Source organism: Solea solea, chromosome 9 (genome assembly GCF_958295425.1).
Source record: "Solea solea chromosome 9, fSolSol10.1, whole genome shotgun sequence".
Classification (NCBI taxonomy): Eukaryota; Metazoa; Chordata; class Actinopteri; order Pleuronectiformes; family Soleidae; genus Solea; species Solea solea.
Window position 1 is genome coordinate 4,890,137 of NC_081142.1, and position 13,926 is coordinate 4,904,062.

At 40.9% G+C, this 13,926-nt stretch overlaps 1 protein-coding gene across 8 annotated transcripts in view; it reads right to left on the reverse strand.

Moving 5' to 3' along the window:
- celf5a (cugbp, Elav-like family member 5a) overlaps nucleotides 1-13,926 on the reverse strand; it is a 179,306-nt gene that overhangs the window by 12,071 nt on the left and 153,309 nt on the right. For 4 of the 8 annotated variants that reach the window (XM_058638531.1, XM_058638529.1, XM_058638530.1 and 1 more), the window contains exon 7: nucleotides 7,338-7,482. In XM_058638531.1, the coding sequence (XP_058494514.1) occupies nucleotides 7,338-7,482 (145 nt within the window). Of the gene's footprint in view, nucleotides 1-7,316; nucleotides 7,483-13,926 lie in introns of all 8 variants that reach the window. The other 4 variants (XM_058638525.1, XM_058638526.1, XM_058638524.1 and 1 more) reach the window with 2 other exon arrangements.

The window sequence follows — 13,926 nt, forward strand, 5'->3', positions numbered from 1 at the left end:
GAGAGACAGCCAGTCTGCTCGGGCCACACACACTTTACTGTACCACCAGATAATGCACCCTCTCCATCATCAGGCAAATTCATTTTCCAAGGCTTTGCAGGGCTGTGGGAGTGTGTGTCTATGTAAGTACGGCAGTTATAGAGGTGGCAGGAGTGCTATATTGTGTGGACACCTTTCATGCAATTACATACGTTCAAAGGTCAGCGGGTTGGACATGAGGTGAACACATGGCACAAGTAACAGACTGGCTCCACTGACTCACTCCCGGTTATCGTGATGGAGGAGTCACAGCAGGGGAAAAAGCACACAAGTCATACATGTGATAAAACAGCATTCATGCTAAAGTGAATGCTGAAAAATATGACAGAAACGTGGTGAGGTCACGATACAGGGGGGAGGGAAAGACAATAAGCAACACCATGCCCAATAAAACAATGATTACATGAGGGAGAAATGTATGTATCCTCACTGTCACAATGGCCGAACATCCAAGTGGAGCAGATCCTGGAAATGCTCTCCTCAGTAGTAATGGGTAAGTATTTCCTACTATCCTGAACTAGAAAATAACAAGACATTTTCATTTTATACTTCAGTGGACATGTAGTTCTGGCATTGCATTGTGGAAAATTGTATTCATAGCCTGTTTACAATGCACACACACACACACACACACAAGTGCAGATATACATGTCGGGGTGCGCTGAGTGTGAATTGGTCTGTAATAATGACATGTTGTTCCTCACTCTGAGGCTGAATGGGAAGCTATAGGACAACAGATTACATATTCTATGCAGCAAGCACTTAACCATCACCTCTGCTCTCTTATTAGTGAAAGAAAAAAGTAGCAATACTAAATAATATGTCTATGTGTATGTCACATATATTGATGTTATGCAAGGTGAATTACACTGATATTCTTGCAGGCTGCTCCTGTGAGGTGGGAGAACTGTTGATTTGCTATGTGCCACGATTGCCTCCAGAGAGGAGTCTTCACATATTTATTATGCTAATTATGCATTCAAATATACAAGAAATGCTATACCCATACTGGTGAGTGCAGTCATTATCAGCACAAGGACCGCCTTTCGCTGGGGCAAGTAATAAGCAGTCAAAACAGATGCTTTCATCTAACTGATTTAAAATGTCATGCATTAAGACTCAGATAAAAATGTCTGTCTGATTCTGAAATGGTGAATAATAAATCTGAGTATGGGAAGTGAAGCTTTTTCAAAGGCACTCTATGTGCCAAAATAAAAACTCACGGTATTCAACATCACTTTGAATACCGTCCCTTAGGTTACTGATAAATACTTGAACATTTGAGCAAATAAAATGTGACATAAAATGAATGTGTTTGTGAAATAATGTGCCCCTACTTTGTGACACTCACATTTTTTATCTACTAAACATTTAAACGCTCATCAAAATGCAAATGAATGCAAATTGCATTCTGTGTTAGACACAGACTCTTTCTTACCAATAATGTCACACACAACCACTTGTAGGGTCTATAAGGTGCTTCCACTTAGAAGCCTTGAAAGTCTGTTTTCTTAATTTGCGTCCTACTCTGAGGGCTGTTGTTTTGATGTCAAACTAACACATTTACTGCAATATGAAACATTGTTTTGCAGAGATGAAATCACATCAGTGTCTGAATTCATCTATTAGATTTAAAATACATTCATTGGCTTCATTGATGCCCTTGTTCACGTTTGTGAGATGCAGTTGTATGTTGACGAGGCAACTCTATTTGGCTTTGCTTTATATCATCTGTGGCTGAAGTGTGACTTAATAAATGAATACATTTACCCAGGCATTTCATAGCCAGTGAGGAAAACTAATACATATATATTTAAATCACTATCCGAAGTCAATGATGCTCTTTAGAATCTGCACTTCAGTCATCACATCCACTAAGAACCGTGAACAGTAATCAGCAAGCTGTCAAGGCCCTCAGCTTTGAGCTTGAACAAAAGCCGCAACTCAACTGACGTGAGCTATAATCTATAACACACATGAAAGCAGTATCTCTGATTGAACATCGTGCACTTATGAAGATTTCACCTTAGTCTTTTTGAAAGTACCTAAAAGGAAAGCGCAAATAACAAGGACAATGTTTGTTTTCCCTGCAGTCACGGTCGCAAAGCCAACAGTGAATCTCCAAGTCATTTTACCTCCACCATAAACCAGACACTGGATTATTTGTCTCCTTCCAATCTCACCAGATATCCTTGGACACAAGTTTCCTTTTAACACAGTTTTACTGACATTTAAATATAAATGTATTAAATTCATTACAAAAAAGTGGTAGTAGAATATTTCCTCCCTCACTGTGATGTTTCGTAGGAGATTTGACAGGTAAAGACAGGTAAAGTGGATGATGTAATTAAAAGATGACTCAAATGAAACAGTCAATTATCCTTAAAAGAAATGTTTAGAGAATGTGAAACATTTTTTTTTGATATTTTTATACGGACACAAATGTGAAACCAAAAGTGAAACTTTAACCATTAATCATTAGTACAAATTACAGCAACTTTCCACATGACTGTCTCTAAAACGAATACTGTCTGCTTCACACCTGAGGCCAGTGTACATACAACGACCAAACCAGTGTGTCTGACTTTCAGACCCCTGGACAGAGCAGATGGACTCTGAAGCTCTGCTGCTCGTGCAGAGCTGTTTTTGCTCACACTGACCAGATTTGATCCAAGCGATTGCTGTAGCTGCACTTACACACACCAGGGGCAGAAAAGCCTTCACAGACCAGCTCTATTCCACTCCTGGGATTTGTTGTGATTCTGATGCAATGGGCCTCATTTAAAGTGAAAGCAGGCATAACTGAGGAAAAATGACCCTTTGTGCGACTGGACATGTTTCATAGTTGATATATTTACCCTTGGAGATAAAACTCTTGGGGAAGGGAAGAAAAAAACCCTCGCAGACAGCATCTATGATTTGAGAAGGACTATAAGCTGGAGGTCACACCATCAATTAAGACACACAGGTGTTCATGTGGCTCTCGACACAGTATAGCACTACATTTTCATTTCAAATAGTTTGGATGTGACACTGCTGGAAATCTGCCTCCAGCATTTGTTTGGTGCAGAATTGGACATTAAATATAATGTGTCTCTATGACATGTTGGATGCGTCATGGACGACAGGTGCACATACTGAGAAAGATTACTATGTCCAACAGCTCATTAGTTTCATGGTGATTGTCACAATGGAAGTGTTGCACGTCAATGTTGCAATCATGCACGCCTCCAGCAAGGATGGAGGAAAAAACACACACACACCGCAATCTGTCTGCGAGTCTCTGGATGTGAAGCATGTGCAGTATATTCTGTGTAACATGGGCTTTTGCATATCGTTACAATGCAACCGCAGGCATAGCCACAGACATCTCGTCCAAACAAAGCGTCTGACACTCAGGGCCCTGTTTAAACGATCTGTAAAGTATGTGGTTCAAGTGTATTTGGGTGTGTCCAACTTAATTTATGCTAATTACATGGTGCATCATCTTGCCGCAGACTGAGCTGCAAGGCTGCAAGGGGGGTTCTATTCAGTGTCCAAAATATTCCTAGGTGTGTTTTGGGCATAACATCAATAAAGCCAATCAGAGTTTCACTTTTCATTCCCTTTAAAAGCCACCTGTGCCTGGTGCATTGCTATTTAAGTGGTGAGTGCAGGAAACTGGAGAAGTAAACGATTGTCTGAAGCAGACTGATCTGCTTGTGCAACCTCACGCACGAGCACTTCCCAGTGGGTCAGTTCTGTTTGGGCAGCGAGCGATGTGGGTAAAGCAAGGGAGACTAACAGCTGATAAAGCACTAAGAAAGCAGCAAGAAAAGCTTAATGAACTTAAAAGGAATGGCCCAAAGTCAGAATAAGAGTTGATCAGACAATAGTAAACACATGCTTCAGTGTATGCACAGACACACAGGTACATGTGGGAGAAGGGACGGGGTTCGAGAAGTGTTTCGTAATCCTAAACCCTCGGCCCTGCATGTTTGAGATATTTCCCTATACTCCAACACATCTGATTCAAATCAATTATCAGGTTTTTGCAGAGCTTGATGATGAGCTGACCACTTGAATCAGGTGTTTCACAGCAGGGAAATATGCAGGACAGTGGGTTGCCAGGACCAGGATTAAGAGAAAGGGTTTGATCAACTCAAGGAGGAAGTAACTGATGAGGAAGAAGAGTAGGAGAAGGCACTGAAGCGCATCTCCATCCACTGATTTCAGACCAGGTTTTTGTTGGTCAATGGCGCTGTGGCTTTCAGCTGCAGAGAGTACTGTGCTAAATATGCACCTGACCACCAAGTGCGGTTGCTACCTGCACAGCGTGGGCGTGGGGGGTTTTGCTCCGGGTGTTAGATAGAGCACTCCACACATTCACGGCAGGTCTCTTTCCGCTTCTCTCTCTCTCTCTTTTCCTAAACCCTTATTTTGTTAAACTTTTTATTTCTTCTGCAGCGCTCAGGGAGCAGCACCTGGTGAACATTATTTTCAAAAAGCATCATCATGCATCATTGTAAGGAAACATGCTCTAATCAGCTGAGCCATCTGGCAAACGGCTTATGCACCATCAAGCTTAAATGCTTTGCATCTGTTGATCAAATGGATGTCTCATTGTTTTCAGAGTAACACCCTTAACCTCTGAGCCTCTGCACCACGGCCTGCTGTCACAAACAAGAGGACTTAATGTTGTAGAGGTTATACTGATCATTTAAATAAAAGATTAATGTCATCTTCATCATTAACCTGTCATTAGAGGCTTACCTACATACTGAGCATAATGTGTTATTTAGCAAAGCAGCAGTGTAGCTATCGCTTTGCTAAAGGAGACACTGACCTTTTTATCCTTAACGGTCTTTTTTGATACAGCTACCAAATGTATGAATTTGTAGAGTTGTTTTGAGCTCTAATTTGTTTGATGAGATTACTTAATGCATGACTCAAACCTCTGTCGGTCACAGCAGCAGAAAAGCACTCAAAAAACAGACTCTGATATTGCAATTAATTATTCCACTGACTCATTAGACATTCTACAGTCTCTCAGTAGTGTCAGGGTCTACTTATAGAGACAGTTTGGCCAGTAATGTTATATATTCCTTGAACAGACTCTAAATAAGTCATACCCACAAGTGTGAAGGGGAGATAAATGTGTACACCAAATCATCAAGCCAGACTACCAATCCTGCCGCTGCTGGCAGCAACAGTCAAATTAATGAATGAAGAAATTGGAAGTAAAACATTTCATATTTATGGCAGTCCTTGAAATTTTACAAAAGCCATGCTTGTTCTCAAGGATGAATAATAAATTATATTACATTCAATAATAAAAGGTAATTGTGTCCGAACGCAGATAAATGGCACAATTTCACACACAGATTCAGACACTTATTACTTTTCCCCTCTGTCTCTGAATGGCAAGCATAAACATATTTCAGTCTCTTGCCAACTGATATGAAATGACTTAAAATATTTATAGACGTCTAAACTATTTGTTCAGATGTTAACAATAGCTAAGAGAAATAATTTTTTTGACTAATTTTAGCTTTGCACAGCCATTCTTCTTAAGACACTGAATTATCCCTAACCTTAATCATATCAACTTAATTCCTTACCCTAACCTTAACCTCTATAACCCAACAAATCTTAACCTTAAACTTAACCAGTTCTTTAGAAATGCCTCATTAAAACCAGGTTTTCGTCTCCATGAGGACTACTGGTCCTGGTCAGCGTTTATGTCAGAAAATATCCCAAAGAGGTAATACACACACACACACACACACACACACACACACACACAAAAACACAGACTGAGCTCCTTGCAATACAGTTGCACTATCTTTCATCAGCACTATTGTGCAGCAAAATACAGGTATGCATGCTGAACACAAAGATTTGAATTACCTTGCCATCAGTGCTTTACCCATCAAAATAAGAGCTTCTCAGCAAAGACCAAGCTGCACTTTTAATCACTGTCTGATTGGTCATACACACCCAGAAATGCACTCTTTGTGCTGAAAACTTCAGGGTGAATATGTAAGAAATGCTACTCTTCTCCAGATATGCAGCTTGATGTTGAAAATGATAAACTATACTATATAAATATGGATTTAGATGGATACATGTTTGATTTAAAAAGTTATACAGTTGGTTTTTGCTTCAATTGCTAACAAGCATTGATCAATATTGAAGGTACTTTTTCAAACGTCTCTACACAGTCTGTATTTCCAACATTTTATGTTCATCTCAAGCTGAGGAAAATCAGAATAAAATTTACAGTAATATGACCTTTCTTTCTTTCTCTCTTTCTTTCTTTCTTTCTCTCTTTCTTTCTTTCTTTCTTTCTTTCTTTCTTTCTTTCTTTCTTTCTTTCTTTCTTTCTTTCTGTATTTCTTTCTTTCTTACAAACGGAGCAGCTAATTTGTAGCAGAACAACTTAAATAGGCATTGTTACACTGATGATGCCCCCCCCCCCCCCTCACTCTCTCTCTCTCTCTCTCACTGATTGGTCTAAAGTTACCAAAGTCATCACCTTAAAAACTCAATACTGCAGTGTAGACAAAGTAGGTGAGCAGAGCACAACAAAGACTTGGATACTCTATTATTTATTTCAGCTTGTGCTTTTGTTGAGTTGAGAATCTTGAAGTTTCCTCTGTCTCAAGGAAAATGAAGCACTGCTGAGTAAGCAAATGTTATGCAGTGGGTAGGTATTTCAAAGTCTTTCTTTTTCCTCTGTAATGTATCTGCATGGGAGGTGTTTGTTATGGAAAACAAAACCAACTGCATGCAGATCATGTGCAAGTGCTTCAAAGCACAAGGTCAAAATACTACGGGGAAATTAGTGCCTTATCTGTAAACTCACTTATTGATATTCCTTATTCGACTCTGCTCTATCCACAAATATTTTCGGCGTGCACAAACAACATCAACATGCAAATCCCACTGAATGTATTTTTTCATCTCAGTCTATCTTTTTCTCCAGTGGAATAATTTTGGATTACCAGGAAACAGGCACTCTTTCTTTTGGCCTCACTGTAGCTCTACTCTTTTTTATTCTCATGCTGCGATCACACACACACACACACACACACACACACACAGATACTCATACAGGCATTATCAAAAATACCCCACAGCAAAAGCACCTGCACGTACAAACACACACTGACAGTAAGACCTAAATACGAGTTTACAAGAGACCTTGGTCCTCGCATTCCTAATCTCACCTACTTGACAAACAAAGGCACAAACACACACTTAGATGAGCTAAAGAAAGGAAACTGAGTGCTCACCAAGGGTATGATGAAACTCACCCGACACCGGGGTCATGGGAGTGGGTGGGAGGCTGTTGATGTTGAGCGCCCCCATCTGGTGGATCTGCGTGGCAGGGAACGCCACGCTCGGTGTGAGGTAACCTCCGTGACTTGCTGCCATGATGGCTGCCTGCTGCTGCATGAGCTAAAGAAGAGGGACACGGAGAGATGTGTGGAGGGAAGGAGGGTTGCATGGGATGTGAAGGAGAGCAGGAGGGAGAACAGGGTGCAGCAGATGTGAGGGGAGGACAGATGGTAATAACAATATTATAAGTTGAGAGGGAGTCAGACAAAGACGGGAGAGGAGAAGCAGGAGTAAAGAGAGAAACATAGCGAGCAGAGGGAGGGATGTATGTTGAGGTTGATGGATGGATAGTGCATGGGAAGTACATGGAAAGTAGAGCAGAATAAAAGAAAGGGAAGAAAAAAGAAGCCTGTCAACCTATGTTTAGTGAAACTGTCTATCCCCACAGCTGGAAGCCTGTCACCAGCTACAGAAACAATTTAATAGCTGTCTCTTGGGCTCATACAAATCAAGAAACTGACATGTTCACATTATCTCTGTGCATAGGGAACTGGCAAACTTTTCAGAAGAGCTGAAATGCTTTTTCTTTACAGTTATTAAAACTTCACAATATTCTGTTTGGCTGTATAGAAATGCCACAGGCATCTCCCAGTCTCTGCTGTTTTTCCCTGGACTCATCTTTAATTTTTCTGATGTCTTTGTAATGATTGCCACTTGTAGCCCAACATGTATTTGGGGTTTGGATTAGCTTTGTTTTATAATTCAGTCAGAATACCACCAGGCCTGTCTCTGGATTACTTTTTTGACAAAATAGAAGGCATTTTTCAAAATGAACACATTTGAGGTTGGAAAATCATTGCATAACCACAGTCTTAGTGTTATCTGTAAAGCTGATTTAGAAACAACAATCAGTATGTTTTCATGCGCAGTGTAGTGTCAATATCCCGTTCAGCTTGTTAGCATTCGGCAGTTTTCGATTTAGCTGGCAGCTAGTTGTTAGTAGTTTGAGCGCAAATCCTACAATCCATGAACTTTGAAATATTAAATTATTTGAACTTACAGAGCACAAACTCAGTCTCCTTATCCAAAATGCCTAGATTTCACCACATTTTTCATGCCGTTGTGTTTTCTTCTTTGGAATGGGGTTTTCTATTATTTGGTATTATTATTATTATTATTATTATTATTATTATTATTATAATATCAAACCCGGGTGGCTACGGAGCATGAGCAGAATGCCCAGGCCAGCTTGAACTACAGGTACAGTATACATGCAGTAGAAATTTGACCCCCACTCACATTATCTAGGTGTGTTAGTGTGAGTTTGAGAAATATGATTTTATACAATTGCAGTTGAGGTAACATTTTACATGTGTTTTGAAAGTCCAGTTTTAGTCAATTGTGATCTTTGTTAAGTGCTTTAAACATATCAGTGACTCCAGGATTATCAGTCATTAAAATTGCATTTTTTTAACGGTACAACATGGCTACAAAATAAAATGTGAATAATACAGTCTATAACCACTCAGAGGAATTTCAATGGCAGTTGATTTTCACCCCTTGGACTGTCCCACAAAGAGATAAAATAAATAGGCTTTCATTCACTCTGCATTTATTCTCGGGTATGAAGTGAAAAGCGAGAAATGAAACTATTTTCCATCAAATGCAGCCCACAGCGTGTTTATTCAAATGCATAGGACATGCCAACACGCACCACTGCCCTGCACTGTGCTCACACACATACGCACAACAAGCATAGAGAGACTATTTGAGTTTCCGCACTCAGCTTAAATTCTCCCTGAGCAAACCACATGCTGAATGCCTAATTCAGAAGAAAATCCATTATTGTACAATGGCTTTTGCAGCCTAGGAACCAATGGGTTTATTTGGGGAATCAATAATCTTTCTCTGGCTGTGTAGCTGCCCATCAGGCATGTAGACCTGCATAGCTGCTCAGTGTCAGAAGAGCTGCTGATGGCCGTGGCCTGGGACTGACTCCTATAAGCAGAAATCAAACTCTCCTGCCACTGGCACTAATGCTAATGACGATATTGCGAGACAGTGGAAGTATAGAATGCCACTCTCCCATTTACATGGTGACCCTGCAATGAAAAAGCCAATTATTTTCCCTCAGTGCCCCTGTCAGGTAACCTAAAAGCAACTGTCCCGCTGCAGAGTGCCCAATGCTGGCATCTCATCCATTAACCACATGCCTCACCACTGCTATCTATTAACACCTTTTTTTTCATTTGCATAATTTTATTAACGTGACAAATGAGGACCATCCATTCCTTTCCACATAAGATGAATTGAGCCTTTCAGAGGGCATGGATGCAGGAGACAGCAAGGGAATAAGAAAAAAACAAAAACAAACAAAGAGGTCTAAAGGACGTGGGGCTCCCTTGCTTTGTCAATGCGGTGACTGCCCTCTTATTAGGATGTGAATAGGGCTGGACATCAGGATGAAGGGCTGAACTGGGCTGGTGTTAGAGAATAAATACACTGTCACACGACTCATTGTTTTTTCTGTCCTTTCAAAGGCTTTGCTCACATCTTTCAATGAGCACAGGGGACTTGAGTCTAATAAGACTGTGGTCTATTCATTTGGACCCAGTGGCCTCACACAAGCAAGAGGCCTGAATGGAGTAATAATAAAGTGGAAGTGTAACCCAGTGACTTTAGAATACTAGCCTCTCTACCATTGCATGTCCTAGATAACCCTTCTGATTCTCAAGGATAACAACGCTGGCATTCATTGATGCTTCAATCCAAATTAAATTGCAGCAAATTGGAAACTCAAGCATGTAATTACATTCAAATGCAAACAGGCTCTAATAAAAATATTCAAATATTGACAGATATTTATTTTCATATTTCATATGCTTTTTTTTCTTTTTCTTCTATTTCAAAGCCTTTCTCTCTTTATTTCTGCGCTACATAGCAAACGTCTCTTGAGGAGAATGAGCACAAATGAGTCTTCATCATCACAGACAGACACAACCTTTTCTGCTTCCTCGTGAATAGAGAGAAACGGGGGAAGAAAAAGCTGTCAAAAACAAGGGGGACAAAAGAGATGAAAGGGAGCAAAGAAAGTTGCCCAGGCTTCAGTGGCATTCATTTAGTGTCAGACATCTGCTTTTTTATTGCAACCTGATGGCATTACTCTCCCATGGTGCCAGCAGGCAATCACCTCTTTATCACATGGCAATTATCTCCGTAGCGCTGCTCTGTGACTCGCTGACTCTCAGAACTGTCACATGTGACCCCTTATAGACCAATCAGCCAGCAATGTAGGTAAAGAGGGAGAGAGAGAGAGCGAGAGAGAGCAAAGGGATGGAAAAATGACAGCGAGAGAAAGAGAGAGTGGGTCACTGTGGTGAACTAAAAGACTGAAGACAGAAGCTCAAGGGGCTCATTTGTAACCCCTAATGCAAACAGGCTATATTTTTCATCTCTGGTGCACTTTGTTCTGCATGTGCATGTGTGTGTAGGCACACGCAGGAGCAGTCAGGAGCTAATCCTCACAAGTATAAGACAGCGAAACCAGGTCACACACATCACATTGTATGATTGTGAGCAGTTTGTTGTGCAGCCAAATGATGCAGTAATCTGTTCCCATCATTTCTCGCAAGGGCTGTGCAAACGGTTTGAATGCAAGTCCCTCCAACAGGGGGAGATGTTTCCTAATGTGAGTTTACAGACATCATCTTCCCTCTCATCCACCCACACACTGTCACTATTAGCACCAAGTTAAACCATTTTCTCTCCTCTCATTTATCTGTCTCACATGAAGCCAACAGCATCTTTTAGAGAGGCAAGAAGGGCCAAGGAGCTGGAACAGTTTTACCTCTGCTGTCCTCTGACACAACGTGTTGGTTTTCCACCTGAGGAGACCAAGTGAAGCTAAAATGGCTGTCTGTTACAAGGAGATGAGAGAGAAGTGAGAGAAGTGACTTCAAATGTACAAACCCAGTGTTTATGTCTTAAAGGGAAGTAATAAATCTGATTTTATTACTTGCATTCAGTGATTAATGGGGGAACTACAGTATTATCACTCACCACAAACACTGGGATGAAACATGGATCTCTCTCTATCACTCTCTCTCTCCGTGTCTTTCTTCTGTGGCTCGTGTTTTATGAAATCACCTTTTTGCAAATAGGATGTACGCTGTCAGAGCACACCAGTGTCTGTGTCTGTCGTGAAAATGGCACATTTCTCATTTTTGGCATATGTTGTCAGTGTTGTACCCCTCCAATTTGTGTTCATAGCCCCCTCCTTCTCCTAAAATCCAATTTACTGGCTGTCAGCTCAACTCTATAATCCTATCGGCTGCTGTAGTGGAGAAGTAGCTCTTTGAATTTACCATTTACTGTATGCTCTGGTTATAGCTATATATACCACCTCTCCCCAAGTCTGTATTCTATACTATGCCACCTCCTCTTCTCTTGGCTCGTGTATATGAAGAGTAGGCGAACATGTAGTGTGTCTTTGGAGATAAAGTCCTTTTTCTGTCACTGCAGGTTTTTCGTCTTGAGGGAATATGTGTAGTTTATCTTGCCATACAGAAACATTCATTGTATCACTTCAGCATATTCCTGGTGGCTACAAGGAAACCAACACAGCACATCATGTTCATGTAGCCAGTGCCAATGACTGTAATGTAATCATATCCACTGCACAAGCTGGACACCCAGATTAAAGATAACTAATTATTCAATTTATTCCATATTATAACGTAGCTAGTAGTCCGAACCAGTATTTAGATGAATTAAATAAGTATTTTGCTAGATATGAAAACAACCCTTGCTGATAATTCATTGTTGGCTCTTGTGAACTTAGCTCATTACTTTATTGAGTTGATATCCAAGGTTGCCTTTCCTCTGAGTTGCTTTATTTTGCTGAATTCATTGAATGCCGGTACATGGCATCCGTAGTGTGTGACTCATATTGCTAATTCTAGAAGAATTTGACCTGCTGTATAAGCTAATTGTGAAGAAACGACACAAGTGCAATTTCTCCTCTGGATTAAATGGTAATTGATTGCTTGTAATACTGAAGTATCCCCCTTATCCTTGTTACTTTCACTCGAAACTCAATTTCCGATGTCATCCTCCTGCTCTTTGTCATATAGTACATAAGAGAGACAGGACGGCAAAAAGTGATAGAAAAAACAGTAGAGTTCATGATGTGTGTGAGCACGCTTGTGTGCCTCCGTATGAGTGGACACGGGTCTCTGCCACAGTAAATATGAGTCATGGCCAACCTGAGCATGGTACAATGGTCTTTCCGCAGACCATCACTGCCTCCAACACCCCTTAAACATTTACATTTCTCCACGTTTCCTGGGAAAGGGCTGCATTTCATGAATGATAATGAAGGTGGGAGTTTTACTAGAGAGAGAGAGAGCATTAGAGATGGCCTCACAATTACTCAGGGATGGTCAATTTGCACATTGCACACTGGGTACCATTGCTGTGATATGAAAATGAGGGAAATGGATAAGCCCCAAAGACCTCGCGAACATCAACAATTAATCCTGGCATTTAGAAGCTCTGAAAAATATAACTTTTACATCCAAATAAGTACGGGGGGGGGAAATTGTGTTTCTCTATCTCTGTAAATAAACGCTATAAATACTGCATACGTGTATTTATGCAGTTTGTTGCAACAGAGGCCAAGATTTTTATCTCAGTGCTAGTGGACTGTGCATATGTGTGTTCTGCCTCAGCAGTGAAGAAGAGAGTTTCTGAGCACATAAGTTGCCCATGGAATAATCTGAGTCAACTGTGGAACTTTGGCCCAGAGGGAGGGACAGGCGGAGGAGGAGGGGGGATAGCAGGAGGCTACAGAATCAGTGCGACATAGGGAAGAGGGGGCGCATAGGCTGTCTGAACTCATCAAAGAGCCGGGGGTCTGCTGTGTGCATAGTGCCATGCCCTGAGGGGGAGGGGGTATAGTAGGCGGGGGTTGGAGGGCAAAGGAAAGCTGATGAAGGGGTTGGAGGGTACTAGCTAACTACTGTAAAGACATGTGCCTACGTGTGGAGGAAATATAATGGTGTTGCAGCACTGCTTTACAGGACAGGAATATAGAGTGGCTGTGATGGCTGTGATGACAGTTTACCAAACTAAGTTTAACTTATGACAATATGTACCAATCAGAGGTCACAGCACACGGAAAAACAAACTCCGGAATTGCTGGGAGGGTTACGAACTACAGATTTCAGAAGCAGGCACCCTGCACTACACTATGTGATGATCATTTGATCCAAACAGGGCAAATGACCCGTGTGTGAATCCTGTTGGTCCAACACTGATCAGTGATCAGTGATCAGTTCATTAAGCGTCAAAATGAAGCAAATATCAACTTTTAAGATTGTACGGTTATACAAAATACAAAAAGAAAAAGCTGTGTGTCTAGCAGAGATCGAGCAATATCAGCGCTCTTTTGAATGTGTTTCTAAATATTGATTAATTAAAGTCAATATCCACTGTGGTTTGATTCCAACTGTGATACATATCTGGCACTATAGATGAAAAAAATGCCATTAAGTTTAATGGTGA